At 49.5% G+C, this 25,144-nt stretch overlaps 2 protein-coding genes and 1 long non-coding RNA gene across 4 annotated transcripts in view; 1 reads left to right on the plus strand and 2 right to left on the minus strand.

Annotated features, from left to right (window-relative positions):
* The first annotated feature begins 3,118 nt into the window (after window positions 1-3,118).
* LOC115392376 (aminopeptidase N-like) lies at window positions 3,119-12,300 on the plus strand. The gene is made up of 23 exons (XM_030096968.1): window positions 3,119-3,303; window positions 3,838-3,935; window positions 4,025-4,141; window positions 4,818-5,004; window positions 5,071-5,213; window positions 5,664-5,800; window positions 5,908-6,034; window positions 6,854-7,008; window positions 7,081-7,194; window positions 7,276-7,419; window positions 7,674-7,739; window positions 8,234-8,299; window positions 8,399-8,571; window positions 8,776-8,855; window positions 8,962-9,092; window positions 9,507-9,562; window positions 9,698-9,845; window positions 9,970-10,061; window positions 10,289-10,399; window positions 10,946-11,113; window positions 11,349-11,489; window positions 11,639-11,720; window positions 12,010-12,300. Exons 1-23 carry the CDS (start codon window positions 3,164-3,166, stop codon window positions 12,298-12,300), a joined length of 2,967 nt encoding a protein of 988 aa, XP_029952828.1. The 5' UTR covers window positions 3,119-3,163.
* Window positions 12,301-13,290: 990 nt separating this feature from the next.
* Window positions 13,291-14,708, minus strand: LOC115391647 (uncharacterized). Of its 2 annotated transcripts, none has more exons than XR_003931778.1 (2): window positions 13,821-14,708; window positions 13,291-13,462 (listed from the first exon to the last, which is right to left on the minus strand). It is a non-coding gene; the product is annotated as an uncharacterized LOC115391647 (long non-coding RNA). The 2 variants fall into 2 exon arrangements; XR_003931777.1 differs by lacking the exon at window positions 13,821-14,708 and adding an exon at window positions 13,754-13,776.
* A 511-nt stretch (window positions 14,709-15,219) lies between these two features.
* Window positions 15,220-25,144, minus strand: part of LOC115391646 (synaptic vesicle glycoprotein 2B-like) — a 17,815-nt gene continuing 7,890 nt past the window's right edge. The window contains exons 6-14 of the mRNA XM_030095938.1: window positions 25,102-25,144; window positions 24,176-24,289; window positions 23,948-24,036; window positions 20,588-20,663; window positions 19,620-19,708; window positions 16,928-17,061; window positions 16,012-16,212; window positions 15,604-15,763; window positions 15,220-15,427 (exon numbers count right to left, since the gene is read on the minus strand). The exon at window positions 25,102-25,144 is cut by the window's right edge and continues 47 nt beyond it. Of these exons, the coding sequence (XP_029951798.1) occupies window positions 15,244-15,427; window positions 15,604-15,763; window positions 16,012-16,212; window positions 16,928-17,061; window positions 19,620-19,708; window positions 20,588-20,663; window positions 23,948-24,036; window positions 24,176-24,289; window positions 25,102-25,144 (1,090 nt within the window). The 3' untranslated portion in view covers window positions 15,220-15,243. The remainder of the gene's footprint in view (window positions 15,428-15,603; window positions 15,764-16,011; window positions 16,213-16,927; window positions 17,062-19,619; window positions 19,709-20,587; window positions 20,664-23,947; window positions 24,037-24,175; window positions 24,290-25,101) is intronic.

Genomic DNA, 25,144 nt, shown 5'->3' on the forward strand with positions numbered 1-25,144 from the left:
AGAAAAGGCTTTCTGCTTACCTCTTTTGTTGGAGCTCCTTTGTCGTTGGGTGGTGAAGACAGGCCCGTCTGGAAAGATCGTGGTTCCGAATGTCCTAATACCAAGAAGAATCCGGGTCACGGCACCAATTGTTGGAGCCAGGACTTCCGTCCCGCTGACTCCACCCGGTTCTTTTATTCTATGCTTGGTATAAAGAATGCCAAAACAACTGACTTCAGATTATTACCATTTATTTAAGTATAGCCAAATGTAATGTTCAGCGCTGGACCTTACAGGGAACGATACAAAGTATTTCGCCCCGAAAGGATCCTGATTGTTGATGAATCAGAGTTTTTATTCCATGTTCTTCTGGGCTGGGCCTGCCCCGACAGATAGGTTGGACTTTGTTCGCAATTGGACAATTTGGTATTGATGTCAGCTGCCAACCAAGAGCTGACATCCTTATCCGGTATGTTTTGGAACACTAGTGAGTGTGTGTTGGTTTCTCCGGAACGTGTGGGTATGTTTACACCTTAGCAGAGCATCTTATAACCTTGGTGTACTTCTCTCAGGAAAGGCCTAATATACAGTTAATACAATTATTCCATAGTAGTAGTGCCAATTAAAGTATATCCCTAACATTTGGGATGATATATTCTAGATTTAAACATTGATTTCATTATTTATTTTGATGTTCTGATGTTAATAGTGTTATTGGTGGTTGTGTTTGGTCGTGTTCTTGTTCAGTTAATCTAAATAGTTTAGTTACTTTTTGTGTCAAATCTGGAATGAGAAGTATTGAGCGTTTAATCTGCTCCTGCTACTACTCCGAAACTTACAGAGTTCAGCAGAAAAGTTCCCATTTGCTGCTGGGCTTATTAATGGCCTGATACTGCCTGTGTAGAATCAGTCCACTGTGCCCATGACAGCATCAAATTCCCAAATACTCACAACATTAAGGTTCAACAGAAACTGTCCATTTTAGCTACTTAAAAGTGGGCAACCAATTTATTTGAGTTATCAACTTAAAAATCTTGCATTTATTAAGTAAGCAGTACTTAAAATGATCTTTGACTGATGACAAAAAATGAATTTGCTCAAAGTAATATAGTTTGTTGATTCAATGTAATTTCTGAGGTTGCCATAACTTAAAAAGACTAATGCAAACTGTTACGTTGATTTTTTTTGTTGAGTCTAGACATTTCTTGTTAGAGTGATATATAGGAGTCCCTGACAAGAACCTTGTGGAACGCCACTTATTATCTTAGCCAAATCAGCTAAACGACCATTTACATCAGGCCATAGAGGGAATTAGCAATGGCAAACAGCAGTGTGTGTGTGTGTGTAGGTGTGTGTGTGTGTGTGTGTGTGTGTGTGTGTGTGTGTGTGTGTGTGTGTGTGTGTTATACAATGACCAATATTTCTGTTATAATACTACATACATTAATACTCCCTTTGTTACTCCTATATCATTCTGTTTAAAAGTTACTACTTTTTATCATTATAGCCTCATTAACAGGATCCGTCCTATTCCACATATTTATGTTACTAATTCTACTGTTACGATCACTCTCAGATGTTTCTTCTGTAACAACGATCATTAACAACAACAGCATGCAGTTCTGCGAGGCCCAGGCCTTTTCCAGAATCTCAAACACGGCCACAGCGGTGCGAGTCATTATGTCTAGCTCACACTGGCCAATAGTGACTCCACCCAGCCTGAACTTGGCCTCGATCACCTGCTCCTCCGACCACTGAGGATCATTTTTTTCATCATCCTTGAGGAAGAACTCAACCTTTGGGGGGCTGAAACGCTAGCCGTCTTTGACGATTGAACATTTCAGCCAGAAAGGCAGCAAACAGATCTTGGAATAGAATGACAGTACTTCTCACTAAATGAATTAATATCACGACACTCGTCACTAAGCTGATATCCCTCTCAGAGGCTGTCATTATTCCGGAACCATCTCTGGATTCCTGAAAGATGGAAGCCATTAGCGCTGACCTCTGTTCACAGCATCTACCATTAGCATCAAGACGGCTGGATAGCTGTTAGCTTCCAGTTCTGAGTCGACATGATGGCGCTTCGTCGCAGTGTCATTACTTCAGAAATCTGTTAAAGACCTAACATCAGATTATAGAGCATCTTCCTCCATCTCACTGATGTGACTTGATAAAACAGGAAATTAGAAGGAAGTTTACTGAAGTGATGACTTGTGCTAATGTTAACAGGAGAAGTTCACACACTACTTTCCAAACTGTCATCAAGTATTAATTTCCGGTAGCTTGAACTGACAGTAACTTTCAGTAACACTTTACTTGAAGACCCCCTGTATAACACATTATAAGTAGTTATAAACACTCATAAATGATCACAATGCTTTATAACCCACTACAGCACAGGGTTAGGGTTAGGGTTAGGGTTAAGTCCTGATGTTATAAAGCATTGTGATCATTTATGAGTGTTTATAACTGCAGTTATACAGTGATATAAAATACTTATGTGTTATACAGGGGTGCTTCAAGTAAAGTGTTGCCAAACTTTCTTTTCCCCAAAGACAGAAGTGGAGTTGAATCCAAATCAATGTCAACAGTGCTAATAAATCCTTGACAAATTATTTTGGAAAAAAAAAAAAAAATTTTTGAACGTAATGTGATCTGCACAAGCTGGAATGATATTTTTATTTGTGATATTTATGTATAACACGGGTTATATGATATAACTTGCGTTGAGTTGATGTCTGAGCGGCGTTGGACCGATCGGGATGGCGTTTCATCATAGCTCCTCCCACCAGCAGTGCTGGCTGGACACAGACGGACCTCCAGACCACTGTGTGAAAACAGAGGGTGGGGAAGAGAAGCTCTGACCTTTGCACCTTGTGAAGGACACAGAAACAATAAAGTGTTGGCATCACACGTGTTTATGGTTGGTTGGTGAGCACGCTCTCAAACACTATCTGAGATAATTTATCACCGCCGTGCAGATCCTTATCGGCTGTTCCCACCAAGCCGCCCCGTAAATAATCCATTTATTACGTGCAGTGACAACGGGACAGGCCCATGCTTGTGCTGAACTCTCAGAGTCACTTCTGTTTTTCCTCTGAGGGACTTCACAGCTTCGCTCATCCCGGCCCAAACTCTGCTCACTCGCTCGCCAGCTCCACGTCTGTCCTCTCCGCTCAGGATGGGGAAATGCTGCCAAGTCAGTACAATGTGTGTCCTGTGTGTGGTTTTGGCCGTGGTTTCCGTGGTAACCATCGTCACGTTGTGGACTATTGCCCTGATGGGCGGCGGCGGCGGCGACGTCACGGCTCTCTGGGACAGGTAGGATGGGATTTCTGGAACAAGTCAACGCCTCTGCTGTCTGACAGGTGGAAAGTCTGCTGGCAAACAAAACAACAATAACGCTGGACTAATTATTTATGGAGCCTGAACGGCTGATTCTCTTCACGACCTGGTGGAAATGGTTAATTAGTTCATATGGTTTAATAACCTGAAGAGCTGATGTCCCTCAAGGTTCTCTTCTGGGACCTTTGTATATGCAGAGCAATATGTTCAGCTGCAATGAGACTATTTCTTACTTCCGAAAAACAAAAGACTTTAAAAAAATGCAAAAAAAACTCAAGGAGCTGAATGATGCCCCTTTCCATGCACTCACTGCCCACACAGGACGGGTTTGGTAAGACAGGATCGAGGCGCAGCAGCTGGTTCAACAGAGCAGCAGGTTTAGCGCAGCAGCAGGTCTGTGTTCTGTCTTATAAGCGCATTTGAATCATAGAAGAAGTGATTCACAGCTGGAGAAACTGTGACGTATCAAAAAATGGTTCCTGGAGTCGTTCACCTCTGCTCGTCCTCCAGGTATCGTCTCCCCACGTCTCTGGTCCCTGAGAGCTACAGCGTCACCCTGTGGCCTCGCCTGAGCCACGACACGAACTCCGGTCTCTACGTCTTCACAGGTGGAGGACCGCACCATTCCTGTCTCCGCTGCCCGTCCACCGCTGTCCGTCCCCAAGAAAACATTCTCACTCCTGGTTTCTGTCACCAGGTCGCTCCTCGGTGCGCTTTGAGTGTGCGACGGAAACAGACGTGATCCTGATTCACTCCAACAAACTCAACTACACCCGCCTGAACAACAGCCAGCTGGTGTGGCTCAGTGCCGCAGGTACAGAACTCACATCCACTTCCTACTGTCCGAGCAGAGGAGTTCTCACCGTCCAACATCTGGATCTGTTTTCAAATTTACATCATTATAGACCAGGGGTGTTCAACCTGTGGCTATGGAGCCACATGTGGCTCATAAGTTAAATATGGTTGGAAAAAGCATGCCAAACTGCCTAAAAAGAGGTAAAGTGGTTAAAACTGCCAACATTTCAAAATGGTCAGCAAAAAAACCTTGAAAAGAGGAACAAAACTGTTATAATCAGGTTCAAATATAGGTTCAATGTAATAAAATGTTCACTGTTCTGAATTCTAGTTAAAAATTTGCAAATGAATCATAATATGATATAGTTTTTTGTTTGTAGAGCAAAACCATATAGGAAACTTCATATTTTAGCCTCAAGCATTCACCTCATTTTATGTGTTAAACGTGTTTTGCAGCTCCAGACCAGTTTGACTTGGTGGAAAGTCAAAAAAAAAAAAAGCTCTTTTGGTCATAAAGGTTGCAGAAACCTGTTAAAGATCATACTGGGCTGATTCGATGCATATCTTACAATCCCAGAACAAAAATAATCAACAGGAAGTAAACACCATATGTGACTGTTTGCAGAAGATACTCTTATATTCATGGAGGTCGAACAGGAAGTCTGTCAGAGGTGCATCTGACCTTATTTCTCCAGATGGTGGAGCTGTTCCAGACATTCTGACCTCCTGGCTGCAAGAGAAGACTCAGTATTTAGTCGTCCACCTGACGGGACCACTGACAGCGGGACAGAAGTACGAACTGTACGCCGAGTTCACCGGAGAGCTGGCCGACGACCTGGCGGGTTTCTACCGCAGCAAGTACGAAGAGGACGGAGTCAGGAAGTGAGTCTCCTCCGAGTCCATCTGTGTTTGCGTCCCCCCCGGTGAACACTGTCGGACTCTCCGCAGGATCGTCGCCACCTCTCAGATGCACCCAACTCACGCCAGGAAGACTTTCCCCTGTTTCGACGAGCCGGCCATGAAGGCGGTCTTCAACGTGACGCTCATTCACCCCCCGGGAACCGTGGCTTTGTCCAACGGCCTGGAGATCGGTCAGTCCGTCAGATTGACCAGTAATCCATTCATTCAAGTCCATAATATCAGGAATTAAATGCACTGACTGCAAGAGGGTCACGAGTTTGTTATATTAAAATTTCAATATTTTGTCATTGCGACGTGAGAATTCATCTTCAAATGTTCGTTTTTCTTGACAAGACCAACGTTTTTGGTTTTAACATAATCATAAAATAGTCAACAGTTTATTCAAATTTAGCTCTTTCCTTCTTTTCTTATACTTTGCTGGTGTTGTACTTACAATGACCACTACAGGACTGCAGAAATCTGACCTTTGACATTTATTGCATGCTATTAAGCCCTGCGATTCCACATCCGTGAACCTGACATAAGACTGTTGCATTAGCCTGATTAGCATGAGAAGCTGGTCGAGATTTCTCCTGAATCCGCACTGTCTCAGTCGGGCTTTTTGCGTCTGTGTTCCTCAGACGTCGCGAACGTGACCATCGACGGGGAAAGCGTGACCCGCACCACGTTCGAGAGCAGCAAGAAGATGTCCAGCTACCTGCTGGCCCTCGTCGTCTCCGATTACGGACACCTGCGAGCCCGAGCCCGAGACACTCTGGTGAGAGTTAAAACGCTGTGGTCAGGACCAGGACCAAGACCAGGACCAGGACCAACATGGACTGGGACCAGGCTGAACCCTGTGTATTCTCACTACTGTGTCCTCAGATCCGTGTGTGGGCCCGGAGACGCTTCATCGAACGGGGTCAGGGCGACTACGCCCTGAACGTGACGGGACCCATTCTGGACTTCTTCCAGCAGTATTACAACATCTCCTACCCTCTGAGCAAGTCGGGTGAGCGGCTGAGACGGGCGAGTGGCCGGGTGGGAGGACGTCTCCTCATTCATGTCGTCATCTCAAGACAAATTCTGCTCAGTTTCATATCATGGACATGTCCAGTCGTTGATTCATCAACATTTATTCTGCCATCCACCATTAGAAAGTTGACATGCTCAAGGGAAGCCAGTCTATCTGGCTGGTAACACAAGACAATAATAACATTGAATAAATAGCATAAGTACCTTTAAAGTGCAACAATAGTAAACTGTCTGAGTTCTAAGTTTTCCAAATTTGTTTTCTTTGACCTAATTGGTAACGTTTATCCTGTTCCTGCGATTGAGCGCATTAATTAAATAAATAAGCTCCATGTATATATTGTGTATAAAGAAATAAATGAATATTTTATGAAAATACACATATGCAACAAAATTATCTATATCTTCACACACTTATCTAAGAATAATAATAATAATAATAATAATGATAATACATTCATTTATGAAGTGCTTTCAATCATGCTGAACATGAGGACACAAACAGGCATTAGACACCTCAACAATTAACCAATGTACAAAAACTCCACAGTGACAGAAAGAGCCACATCCAGCTCTGTGAGTCAAATCCAGCAGGCATGGAGGATTTTCTGTGGGCCTGCAGCAACTTCCTGTTATCACACGGTGACATCTGGTGGCCACATATGGAAAACAATGTCAGGAATGCCGTGCCTGAATTGACCTCAGCTCGTGGTGTTTTCACCCTTACAGGAAGTTAATTTTGTGCTGTTGGGCTCGGACGCCACAGAGTGGCGTGAGAACTCCTCTCTCTCTCTGCCAGATCAAATCGCGCTGCCGGACTTCTACTTCGGGGCGATGGAGAACTGGGGCTTGGTGACGTACCGAGAAACCAACCTTCTGTACGACCCGCTGACGTCCTCCAACAGGAACCAGGAGACCACGGTCACCATCATCGCCCACGAGCTGGCTCACATGGTGAGACGTCGTCCAGCCGGCCGGCGGGCCACGTGCCGACCGGCCCGCCGACCGACCCCTCCTCTGCCGCAGTGGTTCGGGAACCTGGTGACTCTGCGGTGGTGGAATGAGGTGTGGCTGAACGAGGGCTTCGCCTCCTACGTGGCGTACCTGGGTGCGGACCACGCCGAGCCGGCGTGGAACGTGGTGAGGGAGGACACGCTCGCCCGCCTTCGAACTTCCCGTCCCGAATGGCGCCGTGCTGACGCGTCTGTGCGTCGCTTTTAGAAAGACCTGATCGTGCTGGACGACGTCCACAGAGTGTTCGCGGTTGATGCTCTGGCCTCGTCTCATCCTCTGTCCTCAAAGGAAGAGGACATCGTTCTGCCCGATCAGATCTCAGAGCAGTTCGACGTCATCGCCTACAGCAAGGTGGACACACTCTCCTCAGGACCTCCAGCTCGCTCTGAGTTCTGCACCTCATGTCATTCATGTTTTCATTCATTCATGAGCTGAAACTTCCAAGATGCAGTTGAATGTTGTGAGGAAGTAATGAAAATTGCGTTGATGAGATTTGAGGACTTGTCGTATTTTCTCAGTACTGAAAGAGCAGCATGGTTCCTACAACACACCGTTCACTCCAGATACTCTCTGACCCGGTCAAACGGACGTGTGTTTGTCTTCAGGGTGCGTCTGTCCTCAGGATGCTGTCGGACTTCTTGTCCGAGCCGGTCTTCGTCCAGGGACTCAACGTAAGTCTGTCTTTATTTCATCAGGTAACCTGAACACAGTGAGTCGTTCTGAGGCTCTTCTGTCGCTGCAGTCGGGTTTTATCAGGGATGCATCGATACCAGTTCTGACCTTCAGCTATGGGCTGATACTGAGTACTTCTTTAATGCTGTTCAGCCTGATTTATACTTCATAAAAAAACAAAACAGGAAGGCTGTGAGGCTGTGGCTCTTTAGTCCCTCTATAGCGGCTCTGGGGGTCCTGGACAGTTCTCGCCCAGGGCTCAATTGTAGAACCGCCTCTGCCGATACCAGACGCTGGTATTGATGCATCCCTGGTTTTTACCATCAGAAAAAAAGACCATCTATATTTTGGAGACATTCTGCTCTGAGATCAGGACCAGAGTCAATATGCGCCTCACCTGCGGTGGACCTCACAGCAGGGTGCCTCCAGGTTGCCTCTTGCGTGGCCCCCAGTCGGTCGGACTACTTGTTGATGCTGAGTCTTTCTTTTGCAGCGGTACTTGAACCACTTTGCCGAGAGCAACACGATCGGCAGCGACCTGTGGGAACATCTACAGACGGTAAGACGACGATGGTGAACCCGCTCCAAGTGGAGACGGCTGATTCTAGATCCTGTCGCCGGCCTGGGTTTGTGAGGAAAAATGGCCCGTTTTGTGCAGGCGGTGGAGGAAAACCGGGTTTCGCTTCCTGCTTCGGTTGAAGACATCATGAAGCCCTGGGTGCTGCAGATGGGCTTCCCCGTGGTTACCATAGATACCAGCAGTGGCGAGATTACCCAGCAGCACTTTCTGCTCGACCCTGACTCCAACGTCACGGTCCAGTCACCGTACAAGTGCGACAACTACACACAACACAAAATGCAATACACAACTTAGAAAATAGGAACACAACACAACAAGTACACAACTCAGACTACAGGTACAGTACTGAACTGTAATCAGACTACAGGTACTGAACAGGACTGTACTCAGAATACTGAACAGGACTGTACTCAGAGTACAGGTACATGCGGCTCTGGGTTTGTTCCCTCCTGCAGGTATGAGTGGTTGATTCCTGTCCGCTGGATGATGAACGAGGAGTTTCAAACTAAAATCTTCTGGCTGCTGGAGAAACAAGGTGAGCTGTTTCCTGTTGAAGAAAACTCGTCTCACACTGTGTGTGTCTGTGTGCTTCTGTGTGTTTCTGTGTGTTTCTGTGTGTGACGAAGCTCCGTCGTCCTCAGCGGTGAATCCAGACATGAGGAGCGGAGCCTCGTGGCTTCTGGCCAACATCAACGTGACCGGTTTCTACAGAGTGAACTACGACCTGGGAAACTGGGAACGCCTCCTGGCTCAGCTCAGCACAGACCACCAGGTACAGACCACCGGGTACAGACCACCGGATACAGAACACCAGGTAGTGACCACGAGGTACAAACCACCAAGTATAGACCATCAGGTATGGACCACTAGGTACAAACCACCAGGTACAGACTAACACATACCACCATCCAATACAGACCACCAGGCTTAGACAACCAGGTACAGACCACCAGGTAAAAACCACTAGGCATAGACCACTCGATTCATACCACCAGGTACAGACCACCGGGCACAGACCACTAGATTCATACCAACAGGGACAGACCATCCCATACAGACCACCATGATTATAAAACTGGGTATAGACCACCGGGTACAGACCACTGGTGCACCGGAGAGCCAGCTGGTGGTCTGTGTGTCTGGAGTGTGTGTGATGGTGTTGTGTAGTACATGTGTGTGTTTTCAGGTCATCCCGGTCATTAACAGAGCTCAGCTGGTGGACGACGCCTTCAGCTTAGCCCGGTACGTCCTGCAGCTCGCCGTCCTCCGTCCTCACAGTCAGGACAGTACCTAGAGTACAAAATGTAACTCCTGCATAAGTTTCTACATATACACACTAGTAACTTATGGTGTGTGTATGTGTGTGTGTGTGAGCAGGGCTGGGCTGCTCTCCTCCTCAGTGGCCCTCAGGACCTCGTCCTTCCTGTCCCAGGAGACGGACTTCCTGCCCTGGCAGGCTGCTGTAAACAATCTGGATTATTTCTACCTGATGTTGGACCGGACAGACGTCTACCAGCCCCTGCAGGTCTGAGGGCCGAGAGAGGAAACCTCCCGGTGGACCACGTCACCACGACCCACACCAAATCTGTGTGTGTGTGTGTGTGTGTGTGTGTGTGTGTGTGTGTGTGTGTGTGTGTGTGTGTGTTCAGGACTACGTCAGAAAGCAGGTGACGCCACTCTTCTTTCACTTCAAGAACACAACAGGAAATTGGAGCCGAGTCCCTGAAGGACACACTGAACAGTGAGAGCAACAACACAACACAACACAACACAACACAACACAACACAACACAACACAACACAACAGACACACTGCAGAGTGATAAAAACAAAACACAAACACCTAACCCTAACTACACAAACCACACTGAACAGTGACAACACAACACAGCAGTGAACTGTGTGTGTGTGTGTGTGTGTGTGTGTGTGTGTGTGTGTGTGTGTGTGTGTGTGTGTGTGTGTGTGCAGGTACAGCCAGGTGCTCTCCCTGCGTACAGCCTGCAGCTGTGGACTCTCGGAGTGTCGCACTCTGAGCAGCAGCTGGTTCAAACGCTGGATGGAGGAACCTCACAACAACATGTGGGTCTGTTACTGAACTCCCAGCAGGGGTCGCTAGTGAGCTCAGAACAACTAGAACTGGAACTGGTTGACATGCGTCTGTCCCATGTCTGTTGATGTCTGTGTGCCTTGTTATTCACCCTGAAAGACCTCTCTTCCAGGTTCGGCAGTCCATTTTTCAAACGGCAGCATTCTTGGTGATTTCCAGTGTCTGAACAGAATCTGTCTCCAGTCACGATGAACGAACCCTGAATTCTAACGAACCCGCTCTGAACAGTCCACTGGCTGATGAGTGGAAGCAGTCAAACATTTTCAACTGCATCAGTCTGACTCGGACTCACACATTTTCTCCCAACCCCATATTTTCTCCAAAGTTATCCACATCCCTAACTAGTCTGAGAGAACCAAACCTCTAACAACCCTCTGCCTTAACCGTACCTTCAAGTAGTCGCCGAGTTAACCACATCCCTAAGTCCTCTGAGTGAACCACGTCTTTCGCCAGTCCCCGGGTTAACCTCTGCTCTAACCAGTCCCCGGGTTAACCCCTTCTCCCCCCTGTGCGGTCAGGATCCATCCTAACCTCCGCTCGGCGGTGTACTGCAGCGGGGTGGCGGTGGGCGGAGAGGATGAGTGGGAATTTGCATGGTCCCAGTTCAAGATGGCGTCCGTGGCGAGCGAGGCGAGCGAGCTGATGTCGGCTCTGGCGTGTGCGAGTGACACCAGGCTGCTGCAGAGGTCAGTTGTTCACCAGCAGGAGGCGACTGATTCCTGTGATTATTTCCATGAAATAATGAAAGTTCTCCATGAGCTTCTCACCGAGGCGTGTGGATTTGTCTCGGTGCGTCGGCGCCGACAGGTGATGGTCTCCAGAGGAAGTCGTTGAGCCTCACCTGGTCACAGCAGGTCCGTCCTGCTGGACCGTCGGGCTCAGGCTGTTTTGGTGCTGAGAGTTTGGGACTCTGTGCCGCAGGTATCTGTCGTACTCGCTGAACTCGTCCCTGATCAGGAAGCAGGACGCCACCGCCGTCATCACGTCCGTGGCGGCGAACCGGGTTGGTCAGAGTCTGGCCTGGGACTTCGTGAGGGAGAACTGGAACTTCATCTTCACTCAGTGAGTCGTTCGGTGTTCATCCATCCATCCAATGAACCACTGATCCATCCATCCATCCATCTCAGCTTTAAGTTTTTAGTCTTAAAGGATTCTTCTTCTTTAAAACCGTCAAGATGTCCAAATCTGTGTCTCTTTATGTCCGTCCTCAGATATGGCGTGGGCTCCTTCTCCTTCGCCTCCATCATCACAGGAGTCACAGCCAGGTTCTCCACCCCCGAGGACCTCCGACAGGTAACTGCACTGCTAACCAGCTCAAACATCTCAGAAAGATGGAATCAGATTCGGGATCGAATTTCAAAATATACAGAAAAAGTCACGACTAGTTTAAAAATGGTCCAATTACTCTACAAGTGACGGCAGATACAAAGAAAATACCTACAGTTGTTAGTGATCAGTGTGTCCTGAGTAAAGAATGATCACATGATCCTGGAGTGTGATGTAGAAGGAAGATGCTCTATGATCTGGCTGTCAGCTGCTCAGACTCCACCTGACCTCTGACCTCTGGCTCTCGGTCGTGCAGCTGGAGGAGTTCGTGCAGCAGCAGGGGGCGGCGGGCTTCGGCCCGGCCACCCTGGCCGTGGACCAGGCCCTGGAGAAGACCCGAGCCAACATCAAGTGGCTCCAGAAGAACAAAGAGGAGATCCTGGACTGGCTCAGCGGTCAGGCCGGCCGGGGGGGGCGGGGCGCTCTGAGGCAGGAAGCACGCAAACCTCCGTCTCCGTGGACGGCGGAACAGTTTGGGGTGCAGGGAATGAAAAATGGCCGTCATGAACAGCTGAGACTGGTCTTTACACTGAGCTCAGATCAATAAAGACACAGATTCATACAGAACTGTTTCATTTTCACTGTTTCTATCGTCACATTTTCAAAACCATACTTTCATGAAACAAAAATGATGTGCTTTCTCTTGAAACGTTGAAGTGTGAATGGGTGGCCCTCCAGAACCGGGACCGAGACCCTCATGACCCGGAGTCCAGGTTTGGTCCTGGATGGCCACCGTCATGTTCCAGATGTCTCTTAGCTTCAGCAGACCGGACTGCAACCAGGACTTCATCCTCGAGCTTCTTATGAAGCCCAAAAGATGCTTTTAAGTGTTACAAGAGCCAAAAACATGCAGTAGGAAGACCCTCCAGAACCAGGACCAAGATCCCCCAGAACCGGAACCGAGGTCCTCCAGAACTGGGACCGAGATCCTGCATAACTAGGATGAGATCCTCCAAAACAAGGACGGAGACCATCCAGGACCAGTACCAATATCCTCCAGAACCGGGATGGAGACCCTTCAGAACCTCCAGAATGTTTCACAATGTGGGAATATAATCCCCTGCTGCCTGTGGCTAGCTGTGTAGCATGCTAACTAATTGATACTAACTCATTTCACCATCATTAGCTTGGTAACTTTATTCAAATTGAGGACGGGCTGCTTTTTCAAAGTTCTGGTTCGTTTTATATCTACAGATTAAATCCCGTGAACTGCTGACTGTGTGTTTTAAACGTCACGCCTCCAGACAGAATCTGAAAACACCGGAGAGGGAAGAAAGTTCTCGGCGGTCCGTGACCTGCTGCTGCTGCTTCTTTTCTTTTTATTGATCCAAAACACAACTGGGACTGAGACCGTGTGAAACACAGAGGAAACTCGAGACAAACATGCAGGCGTTTACACCACACGGCGGCAGCACCGAGCAGAAGAGCACAGCGTGGACGACACGAGCCAGAGGCAACGAAAAAACAAAGAGTCACGTGAAAAGTTACGGCTACTGTCCGAACCCGGCGCAGCGGTTCCTTCCAATGTCCCGGCCGGCGTTTCCTCATGAAACCAGCTGCAGTTCTCCTTCTGTCCGCTAGAGGGAGCCACAGGGATCCTGCTCAACGCCGTCACTGATTCCAGGAGACGGGAGCGGCATTCTGGGAAATCAACCCCTTTGCTGTACATGCAGGACACACACACACACACACACACACACACACACACACTCACACACACACACGCAGGTGTTCTCCGGGCCTGGAAGCTGCGGTTAGTTCGTTGGAGTTGTTGAAAGTCTCATGCTGAGCAGGCGGTTAGTAACACACTGTTTCCTCCACAACACTTCAGGTTCTACAGAGCGACAGTTCAGCCCGGCCCGGAGGAGCATTATGGGATGCCCGTAACCATGGAGACGGAGTCAGAGTTCTGATTGCTCGGACGCTGGACATCCTGCATGCCTCAGTTCCAGCTGAACACACACACACACGCACACGCTCACGCACACGCACGCACACACACACACACACACACACACACACCATCAGAAAACGCTAACAGAGGAGCACACTAAGTCAAAGGGAAACAACACACACTCACACACACACAGTTGAACGACGTCACCTGGAATCAAACACTTGAACTAAGAAAGTCAAAGGCAAACAAACCACACGCTACTTTTTACAAACCGTGGAGAACCGGAAGTGAAGCCAAAACATCAGAAACGCACTGAAATCTGCCCAGGAGGCGCAGTCTCTGCTTCAGCCAGCAGAGGGCGCTGCAGATGCTTTGACTTCACTTTGTCAGTCAGCCTGTGACCTCGGTACAGGAAGTGATTTGTGTCAGTGAGAAAAATGCTTAAAGATTCTTAAAGATAACCTTAAAAAACAAATCAAACTGAAGCCAAAATGTCTAGAAGAAAAGAAAAGCTTGGAGTGTTTCTGAGTCTCCAGTCCTCACAAAACCACAAGGCCTTAAAGGGAAAGATTATAGAGCATCTTCCTCCTCTAACATCCAGATTATGAAACACCAAAAATATTTAGATTGAATACATGAACCTTACTGATCTAATCGTCACAAGAACATCCAGCTGGCTCTAAGGTGGTAGAGAGAGTTGGTGAATTGTTACAAACATATAACCAGATGGAGTTATTGAAAGTTTTGGGTGGAATGAGGTTCCGTCAGATCTCAAATCTGATTCTAACTCACCGATCGATGGGATGTTAGAAGGCTATTTATCTTCTTCGGGTTTGAAATGAGTAAGTGATGGTGGTCGGACGTCAGACTCAGAAACACTCAGAGTAGAACATTGTTCCCGTTGTGCAGGAAGTGAGTGGGACGGTCAGGTCACATGACTAAAGCCTCCAATAACATCAACATCAACATCATCATCGTCATCATCAGTACATGTTAGTAGGTCCGGAGTGTGAGAGGATTCACGGCGTGGACTCACACCGGAGCTGAAGTGAACACAAACCCCGCCCACCCCATCCAAAGTTTGACCCCGCCCCTTTTTAAACTCCACCTCCAGTTTATTCGTCCGCTGAAACCCCGACCCTCAAAACACAGACCACGCCCCTTCTCCCTCCCAAACAAGTGAAACTCCACCCCATTTCCCTTCAGACTGATCAAGCCTCACCCATTCTCCTCTCCAAACCGGTCAGACCCCGCCCCCTGCTCCCATCCAAACCGGTCAGGCCCCGCCCCCTGCTCCCATCCAAACCGGTCAGGCCCCGCCCCCTGCTCCCATCCAAACCGGTCAGGCCCCGCCCCCTGCTCCCATCCAAACCGGTCAGGCGCCGCCCCCTGCTCCCATCCAAACCGGTCAGACCCCGCCCCCTGCTCCCATCCAAACCGGTCAGGCTCATTTTAATCGAAAACACAAGTGCTGGACATGAAAGCTCCCGGTGTGGCGTTACCAGCTGGCGGATCATCGATCCGGTGCAGAGTGAAGTCAGTTCAACCCCGCCCACCCCCCCTCCCCCTCCCCCGTGGCGACCTGGCGCCCCTTCACTGCAGGATCTTCTGTCGCGTGTCGGGCAGTTTCAGCGCCACCAGCCCGCCGCACACCAGCGCGGCGAAGGACAGCAGGATGGGGATGGCTTTGGTGACGCCCACGAAGCTGGCGAAGATGGAGCTGCCCAGGATGGCGGCCAGCTTGCAGAGAGCGTTCAGGACACCGAACGCCGTCGCCCTGGGACAGAGAGACCGCGAGATCATTTCGACCAATCAGATCATCAGACATGAGATGAGGTCATCACATTTTTTTTACTTTTTCATGAAGAATTCCTTGATAGATTCGACAGCTGTGACTCAAATGCAGTAAGGTGTGTGTGTGGCGATGAGGCAGTGAACGTTCCGTGGTTTTACCTCTTGGAGGCCGGGTACAGCTCCACCGTCACCACCTCGATGCCGTTCCAGGCGGCGGCGCTCACGCCGCAGAACAGACACTGCAGGGCGATGATGGCCGACTGGCTGAAGCTCAGGAAGAGGAGGAAGGTGCAGCCGGCGGAAACCAGCATGGAGCCTCCTGGAGAGAGCAAGGAGGGACAGAACCGGTGAGGGACTGCTGGGAGAGCAGCTTCCTGAGGCTGGAATCCAGGTTATAGAGCATCTTCCTCCTCTGACATCAGATTATAGAGCATCTTCCTCCTCTGACATCTGGATTCTAGATATCGTGAGAAAAAGTTCCTTCCAAAAGAAGCGACAGTAATCAAGTATTCAGTTATGGACTATTCAGTCCCAGAGAGAGAGAAGAGTCAAAGCTGCAGACGTCACCTATAATCCGAACCCGGCCGACCTTCTCCATGAACAGAGCTGAGATGATGTTCCCAGGCAGAACCGCCAGGTTCCCCAGGAAGCTGACCAGGTAGATGAGCACGTCGTTCTCGTCCCCCACGTCCAGGTGGCAGCCATGTTTTTTATGCTCGAACGTCACGTTCTCCATCCTGCAGTCGATGAACTTCTCCTTGGACAGGTCTGCGGAGGACACACGAACACTCAGCATCCCTCCGCTCCCGAACCCCCCTCAGGTCCCGGTTCACCCGCTGCAGGCCTGAGTTCATCCTGAGTACGCAGATGATGCTGTTTTCTATGTGTGTGATGGCAGAACAGCCTGATGTGATAAACAGACGCATCATCAAAACAATCAATCTTTGATTGGAAAATAGATGGACTCAAGGAAAAGTTGCTCCAATGAAAACATGAAATGTAGAAAGGAATGGCTTCAAAAACCCTTTTCAAACTTAGAAATTCACTTTGACTGAAACAGATTCAGCAAAGGAGCTGAGTCTCTGCTCATCATATCTGTAGAAAAGCTGTGAACACTGAAAAGCCACCCTGGTCATGTGGACTTGTTGGACAGAATGTGTTGTTATTGTTTTCACAAACTGATTTTTGGGTGTCAAACTGTGTGAAACCAACTTAACAGACAGCGGGTGGACGAGAAGGCAGCTCGCCTTCAGCTATGACTTCTTATTTTCTTTACATTAAAATGCAGCAGTTCTCAAACCTTTTCAAGTTGTCCCACATGAGAACATGTCCACACTCTCGGATCATCTTCAGACAAACAAACGTGTTTGAGTTTAGGTGTATTTCGGTTCTAAAACGTCACAGACTGACTGAACGACATCTGAACTCGTCTTTCTCGACTTCCTGGAGGGGATGGGAGGGCCGGCGCTCCGGCTGAACCTACCTGTGTTGTAGAAGACGGTGGAGCGGATGGTGCAGTTCTCAAACAGTGTGTCAGTGGACCTGATGTCCTCAAAGCGACAGTCTTCAAACAGAGAGTCCTCAAACTTCACTGACTTCATCTCTATACTGATGAACCTATGAGGATGGGATGATACACACAGACCTACAGACAGACGGCCTTTCTCAATGCGCACCTGCAGCCCGGTTCTTGGGAGTCTGAAGACAACGTTCACCAGACCTTCATGGGTTCAGGAGGAACTGGAAGAGGAACCCGGCGAAGAACTCTGCCTCTGCAGGTCTGAGGTTTCACCTCGCAGAGTAAAGAACTCTCAGCTGCTGGAGCAGGAGGGTTTCAGGGGTTTGAGTTTGGTGAAAGTTGCGTATTAAACTTCGATGATGAAAAAGCAGGTCGGTCTGGTTTCAGCTTCTTTAGCTGAAGCCCCGCCCCTTTACTGTCTTTGCTGTCTGTAGCTCCTTTTTCCACCAATTTGGTTCCGAATACAGCCCAGAACCAGAGGCAGAGGCTGAGTCCAGGTTCTGAAATGTGGTCCTGATGCCCCTTTCACTCTGACACACTGGGTCAGTTGAGATCTGCAGAACCGTGGCGGCACTGGAGCGCTCGACGGTGCAGGGTTATTCGTAAACTGTCTGACGGATCAATACATCAGAGCCTAAAATACGCAGCATCCAGTCCGACACCGCTTCGGACAGCTGAGGACTGCGGCGTGTTGATTTCGGCAGGTACCAGACAATCTGCCTTCCGTGACAGTATGTCGTCCACTGTGAATGCAGATACCTCTTCGTTGAAGCCTGTTCCGTCACGCACTGCTGTCGGCCGCCGTGGTAATCCGCAGACCCGGTACGTCGGAGTGAAAGGAGATATGAAACACCAGCTCTTTGCTGGGCCGGAGCAAAGCACCGAGAACCGCTGGAAACGCAGAACCACCATCTTTAAAACAACCAAGCCAGCGGTTCCTCAGAGATACCGGATTCAAACAGACTCTGTACTGGCAGTAGCTCCAGCAGGAACCAGCACCTGGTGGTGGGAAAGGGCTTTGGGTTTATCTGAGCCAGTTAGCATTAGCATTATTTGGCTAGATACAGCATGCTAACAGTCGTGATGCAAGTGGAGATTTGAACTATTGATCAAGAAGGTTTTATTTACTGGCCCCGAGTCCGGGTACGGGGACATGAGTGCGCCTCCTGCTGGTTCACGGAGGATCTGCAGGTTCGGCCCGTTTGCTGGTTAACGGGATAACTTCAAAACTCGAAGAAGAGATTCGCCTGTTTGTTCATGAGAAACAGGATGTTTAAACAGCGACACTGTCCACGTCTCGTCTACGCCGACTCTAACGGACCTGTTCCCCGTCTGAACCCGACTTCCCAACTCCACAAGAACAGCGAGGCCGATTGAGAAAAGTCAAATAAAAACATGGACCCGCTTCTACTGCTGCAGCCAACAGAACCAGAGAGGGCAGAATGGGCCGAGTCCGACATGACAGGATGAGAGGGTGAGGGAGCCTGGAGCCCATCCTGTCTGGTTCCTTCTGCTGAAAGCATAGAAGGTCGTCGATATACAGCAGAGCTTCCTGCTGTATATCCGCTCCAGCCTGGAGATGGCGCTGTGCCTCCACCGCAGCAGAAACTCACACCGACTCTTCCTGTGCATCGCTATGGGAACGGGTCACCGATGTGGGTCCCTTAGCATGACCTTTGACCCCCCAATCTGCTCCACTAGTGGCCCAACATGCTAATTGCATCATTTTCAGTGTTTCTGATTTCAAACCATCGCCGTCTAAACAGGAAAGTTTTCTCAAGTAAAAATGCAAATGTGTTGCATTTTCATTTAAAGGTGCTGCAGGCAGGATTCTGCATCTCCGCCATCTTGCTTAGGGTAACCTAAGCAAGATGGCGATTTGACCCATCTAAGATGGCGATTTGAAACCCAGCACAGCCAATCCTGTCCTGTTTTCTCTGACATTACGCCCTTACGCAAGTTAAGCCCCTCCCACAAGAACGTGCAACGAGCGCCCCTCGACCAATCACGGTTAGAGCCCCATGGGCTCTTCTGATTGGTCAAAGATACCTGGAGCTGTTGAGATTCCTTTTCAGCTCAGAACAGAGACAGATGGAAACGCTGCGCCCTCGTGGTAGTGCAGTTATGCTGCACTCCTAAAGGATTATCAATGGATACTCTGACATTTAATCCAAAGAAAACACAGAAAAATTAGTATTGACTAGCAAAATCCTGCCTACAGCACCTTTAAAACAGAGCCTCAGTAATAATACTACTGTTAATACTCATTATTATAGGAGACAAAGTAAGTAATTGTGGTATTAACACTACCAGCAGAATTAGTAAATAAATGAATGTGAGGAATAGTAGTGATCACAACAATGATAATAATAATTCTAAAAAGTCGTAATACCGTAATACTGAAAATTTATAATAGTAGGAGTAGCAGGTGTTAAAAGAAGAAAAATAATGGATGTAGTAGAAGTATTATATAATATATATTATTAATATAATATAAATATTATATAATAACTATTATAATATAGTTTGAGTCCTTCTGAGAATCTGCTGCCTCAGAACCAGCTCACACTCTTCACATGGACATAAACCTTCTACACAATTAAAGTTTTCAGTGTGACACACACATACATACACACACACAAACACACACACTTACTTGTCGCGGACGTACTCTCCTTCTCTGTGGATCTGGTTCTCCAAAGAGAAGTTAAAGTGGAAGTTCTCTACTCGTTCTCTGTGAAACACCTGGAGACAGAAAACTGCCGAGTCAGCAGAGAGTGATGGAAACGACATGCTGGAAACAACAGGAAGAAACCAAGAAAGTTACAAAATCTGAAAAGGAAACGGGGAGCGAAACATTTTCTGAAATGAAGAGAAAAATCTCAAATAAAAAACAAAAATCAGATCAAACATCAATAAATGGCAGATTGTAAAAAGTAGATCAGTATTCTGCCAAATGTTCAGCACGTCTCTGTCTTTAATCTTTTACGTTTTGATTTGTACTTATTGTGTATGCATGTGTAGTTGTGTATATACAGTATATATATACATATATGTATATGTGTGTGTGTGTGTGTGTGTGTGTGTGTGTGTGTGTGTGTGTGTATACTGATGCTGTTGTAGCTCAGGAATTTCCCAGTTGTGGATTAATAAATTAACATCTCTATCTCTAGTAGTAGGTGTTGTCGTTTTTGTGGTTGTTATTGTGAATGTAGAAGTTGTGTGGTAGTAGTTGTATAGCTGTTGCGTAGTAGTAGTAGTAGTAGTAGTAGTGTAGTTGTTGTTGTTGTTATAGTTGTTATTGCTGTGCAGTATGTAGCAGCGTTGTCGTAGTTATTGTGTAGTTGTAGTTGAGTAGTCGTAATTCCTTGTAGTTGTAGCTGCTGTTGTTCAGTTGCTGCTGTATAGTTATTGTTGCTGTTGTATAGTTGTTGTTCCTTCTGTTATGTAGTTGCTGTTGTATAGTTATTGTTGTTGATGTTGTATAGTTGCTGCTGCTGTTGCTGTTTAGTTGTTGTTGTATAGTTGTAGTTGTTGCTGTTGTATAGTTATTGTTGTTGATGTTGTATAGTTGTAGTAGTGGTAATTTTATTGTTGTTGCTGTTGTGTAGTTGTTGCTCTCACCTTGACTTTGGACTCGTACTCCTCGTACTGCAGGTGTTTGATCATGTCGGGGAACCAGACCGACAACCCGTAGTAACTGTGACCACAACAAAACAACACACAGTCATCTGAGGCGCTCTGCCGGCCTCCACCTGCCTCCACCTGCTCCAACCAGCTCAAATGGAATCTCCTGGATTCTACTGCCCTCTACTGGCAAACAGTGTTTTTTACTGACACCAGCCTCCATCCATAGAACTGAGAAAACAGTTGGACTGCCCTCTGCTGCTCTCTACTGCCCTCTACTGCTGTCTACTGCTCTCTACTGCCCTCTGCTGCCCTCACTGTCCTCTGCTGCTCTCTACTGCCCTCTGCTGCCCTCACTGTCCTCTGCTGCTCTCTACTGCCCTCTACTGCTCTCTACTGCCCTCTGCTGCCCTCACTGTCCTCTGCTGCTCTCTACTGCCCTCTGCTGCTCTCTACTGCCCTCTGCTGCTCTCTACTGCCCTCTACTGCTGTCTACTGCCCTCTGCTGCCCTCACTGTCCTCTGCTGCTCTCTACTGCCCTCTACTGCTCTCTACTGCCCTCTGCTGCCCTCACTGTCCTCTGCTGCTCTCTACTGCCCTCTGCTGCTCTCTACTGCCCTCTGCTGCTCTCTACTGCCCTCTACTGCTCTCTACTGCCCTCTGCTGCCCTCACTGTCCTCTGCTGCTCTCTACTGCCCTCTGCTGCCCTCACTGTCCTCTACTGCTCTCTCCTGCTCTCTACCGCCCTCTGCTGCACTCTACTGCTCTCTACCGCCCTCTACTACCCTCTATTGCCCTCTGCTGCTCTCTACCGCCCTCTGCTGCTCTCTACTGCCCTCTGCTGCCCTCACTGTCCTCTGCTGCTCTCTACCGCCCTCTGCTGCTCTCTACTGCCCTCTACTGCCCTCTACCGCCCTCTGCTGCTCTCTACTGCCCTCTGCTGCCCTCACTGTCCTCTGCTGCTCTCTACTGCCCTCACTGTCCTCTACTACCCTCTACTGCCCTCTGCTGCCCTCACTGTCCTCTACTGCTCTCTCCTGCTCTCTACCGCCCTCTGCTGCACTCTACTGCTCTCTACCGCCCTCTACTACCCTCTATTGCCCTCTGCTGCTCTCTACCGCCCTCTGCTGCTCTCTACTGCCCTCTGCTGCCCTCACTGTCCTCTGCTGCTCTCTACCGCCCTCTGCTGCTCTCTACTGCCCTCTACTGCCCTCTACCGCCCTCTGCTGCTCTCTACTGCCCTCTGCTGCCCTCACTGTCCTCTGCTGCTCTCTACCGCCCTCTGCTGCTCTCTACTGCCCTCTGCTGCCCTCTACCGCCCTCTGCTGCTCTCTACTGCCCTCTGCTGCCCTCACTGTCCTCTGCTGCTCTCTACTGCCCTCACTGTCCTCTACTACCCTCTACTGCCCTCTGCTGCTCTCTACTGCCCTCTGCTGCACTCTGCTGCTCTCTACTACCCTCTACCGCCCTCTACTGCCCTCTACTGCCCTCTACTGCTCTCTACTGCTCTCTACTACCCTCTACTGCCCTCTGCTGCTCTCTACTGCCCTCTACTGCTCTCTACTGCACTCTACTGCCCTCTACTGCTCTCTACCGCCCTCTACCGCCCTCTGCTGCTCTCTACTACCCTCTACCGCCCTCTACTGCCCTCTACTGCCCTCTACTGCTCTCTACTGCTCTCTACTACCCTCTACTGCCCTCTGCTGCTCTCTACTGCCCTCTACTGCTCTCTACTGCACTCTACTGCCCTCTACTGCTCTCTACTGCCCTCTACTGCTCTCTGCTGCTCTCTACTGCCCTCTGCTGCTCTCCACTGCACTCTACTGCCCTCTACTGCCCTCTGCCGTTCTCTACTGCCCTCTGCTGCTCTCTACTGCTCTCTACTACCCTCTACTGCTCTCTACTGCCCTCTGCTGCCCTCACTGTCCTCTGCTGCTCTCTACTGCCCTCACTGTCCTCTACTGCTCTCTACTGCCCTCTACTGCTCTCTACTACCCTCTACTGCCCTCTACTGCTCTCTACCGCCCTCTACCGCCCTCTGCTGCTCTCTACTGCCCTCTGCTGCTCTCTACCGCCCTCTACCGCCCTCTACTGCTCTCCACTACCCTCTACTGCCCTCTACTGCCCTCTACTGCCCTCTGCTGCTCTCTACTGCTCTCTACTACCCTCTACTGCCCTCTGCTGCTCTCTACTACCCTCTACTGCCCTCTGCTGCTCTCTACTGCTCTCTACTGCACTCTACTGCCCTCTACTGCCCTCTGCTGCCCTCTGCTGCCCTCTACTGCCCTCTGCTGCTCTGTACTGCACTCTACTGCCCTCTAATGCCCTCTGCTGCTCTCTACTGCCCTCTGCTGCTCTCTACTGCACTCTACTGCCCTCTACTGCCCTCTGCTGCTCTCTACCGCCCTCTACCGCCCTCTACTGCTCTCTACTACCCTCTACTGCCCTCTACTGCCCTCTACTGCCCTCTGCTGCTCTCTGCTGCTCTCTACTACCCTCTACTGCCCTCTGCTGCTCTCTACTGCCCTCTACTGCTCTCTGCTGCACTCTACTGCCCTCTACTGCTCTCTACTGCCCTCTACTGCCCTCTGCTGCTCTCTACTGCCCTCTGCTGCTCTCTACTGCACTCTACTGCCCTCTAATGCCCTCTGCTGCTCTCTACTGCCCTCTGCTGCTCTCTACTGCCCTCTACTGCCCTCTGCTGCTCTCTACTGCCCTCTGCTGCTCTCTACTGCACTCTACTGCCCTCTAATGCCCTCTGCTGCTCTCTACTGCCCTCTACTGCTCTCTGCTGCACTCTACTGCCCTCTACTGCCCTCTACTGCCCTCTGCTGCTCTCTACTGCCCTCTGCTGCTCTCTACTGCACTCTACTGCCCTCTAATGCCCTCTGCTGCTCTCTACTGCCCTCTGCTGCTCTCTACTGCCCTCTACTGCCCTCTGCTGCTCTCTACTGCCCTCTGCTGCTCTCTGCTGCTCTCTACTGCCCTCTACTGCCCTCTGCTGCTCTCTACTGCCCTCTGCTGCTCTCTACTGCACTCTACTGCCCTCTACTGCCCTCTGCTGCTCTCTACTGCTCTCTACTGCCCTCTGCTGCTCTCTACTGCTCTCTACTGCCCTCTCGTGAATTCTACTGGCTCCGACATCTCATTCGAAAAATCACTCTCAGGCTCCACTGAGCTCATCTCCTGAATGCTAATGACCTGCTACCAATGCTAACAAGCTGATGTTAATGTTAACGACCTGCCACTAATGCTAATGACCTGCTGCTCATGCTTATGACCTGCTGCTAACAACCCACTGCTAATGCTAACGACCCGCTGCTACCCAGTGAGAGACGGTCAGGTGATGAGTCTGACCTGAAGGCCATGCAGAACCAGAGGACGGCCATGAAGAGTGTCGCGAACCTCAGCTCAGCGGACAGCAGGGAGGCCACGTTCTTCAGAACCTGCAACAAACTGTGTCAGGGGGGGTGCTGCATCTCTGGGGGGCAGGAACCTGGGACGGTGTGTGTGTGTGTGTGTGTGTGTGTGTGTGTGGGGGGGGGGGGGTCGCCTTGGATCAGTCACGCCCACAACCCTGCGTACCAGTTTACAGAGCGTCAGCGAGCGGACTGCCCAGCGCTGAACCGGCGTCCCCGTGGCGCTCTGGATCTCGATGAACTCGTCCTCGGCCGTCTTCGGCGCCTTGATGTGCGTCACCTGGAAAACAGCAGGCGGCCTGTGAGAAGCTCCTTCCCTGTAAGACGGGGGGGAAACATGGTGCCTGATCCTAACTCCTCCGGGTTCCCGATAGTCTGTCCACCCATCAGGGTTAATGGTAGTCCCTTCTAGCCCCCCACCCAGGCTCCTCTATAGCCGGGAAACTGGACCTTCTCTGTTCTTCCAGCAGACGTGAGTCTGAGCCGATCTGTGGCGACTCTCTACAGGACTGTACTCCATGTTCAGGAAGAGACGCACACAGACCCCCGTCGGCTCAAACCTCAGCTCAGAGCTTCACCGGCTCCTTCTTTCATCTCATCAAACATTCAGGGAGCTAAAAATACAACATCCTGATGGAAACCAGGCCAACTGGAGAAGAAAACCTCCTTCTTCTCTGAGGCAGCAGCAGCTGCTGAGCTGGATGTGTGTGTTTGTACCACATTGCTTCATATTGTGTCTCTGAACGACGACTTCTACACAAATCGTAATCTGTGTTCAGTCTTGTCTTGAAACGATACGTCATATCAAAATACTGCAGAGTACATCATGTTTAATGACTGAGACACTGACTTCACTCAGTGGGAGGAAGATGCTCTAGAATCTGGATGCTAGCCCCATAACTTGAACTGTTTTTTATAGCCTTCTGAATTTCGAAGAAGATTGAGCTGTTCAGTGTTTTCACATATACATTGATTAGTCATACCCCGCCCACCCCCCCACCCCCCCGCCCCCGCCCCGCCGACCCCACCCTCCCTTTTTCCACCTCTGTGTTGTGTTCACAGACTGTGGGAAGTTTGTACGTTCAGACTCACAGTGAAGACTTTCTCCGGCTGACCTTTGGCCCTCCAGTTGGTG

Source organism: Salarias fasciatus, chromosome 7 (genome assembly GCF_902148845.1).
Source record: "Salarias fasciatus chromosome 7, fSalaFa1.1, whole genome shotgun sequence".
NCBI lineage: Eukaryota > Metazoa > Chordata > Actinopteri > Blenniiformes > Blenniidae > Salarias > Salarias fasciatus.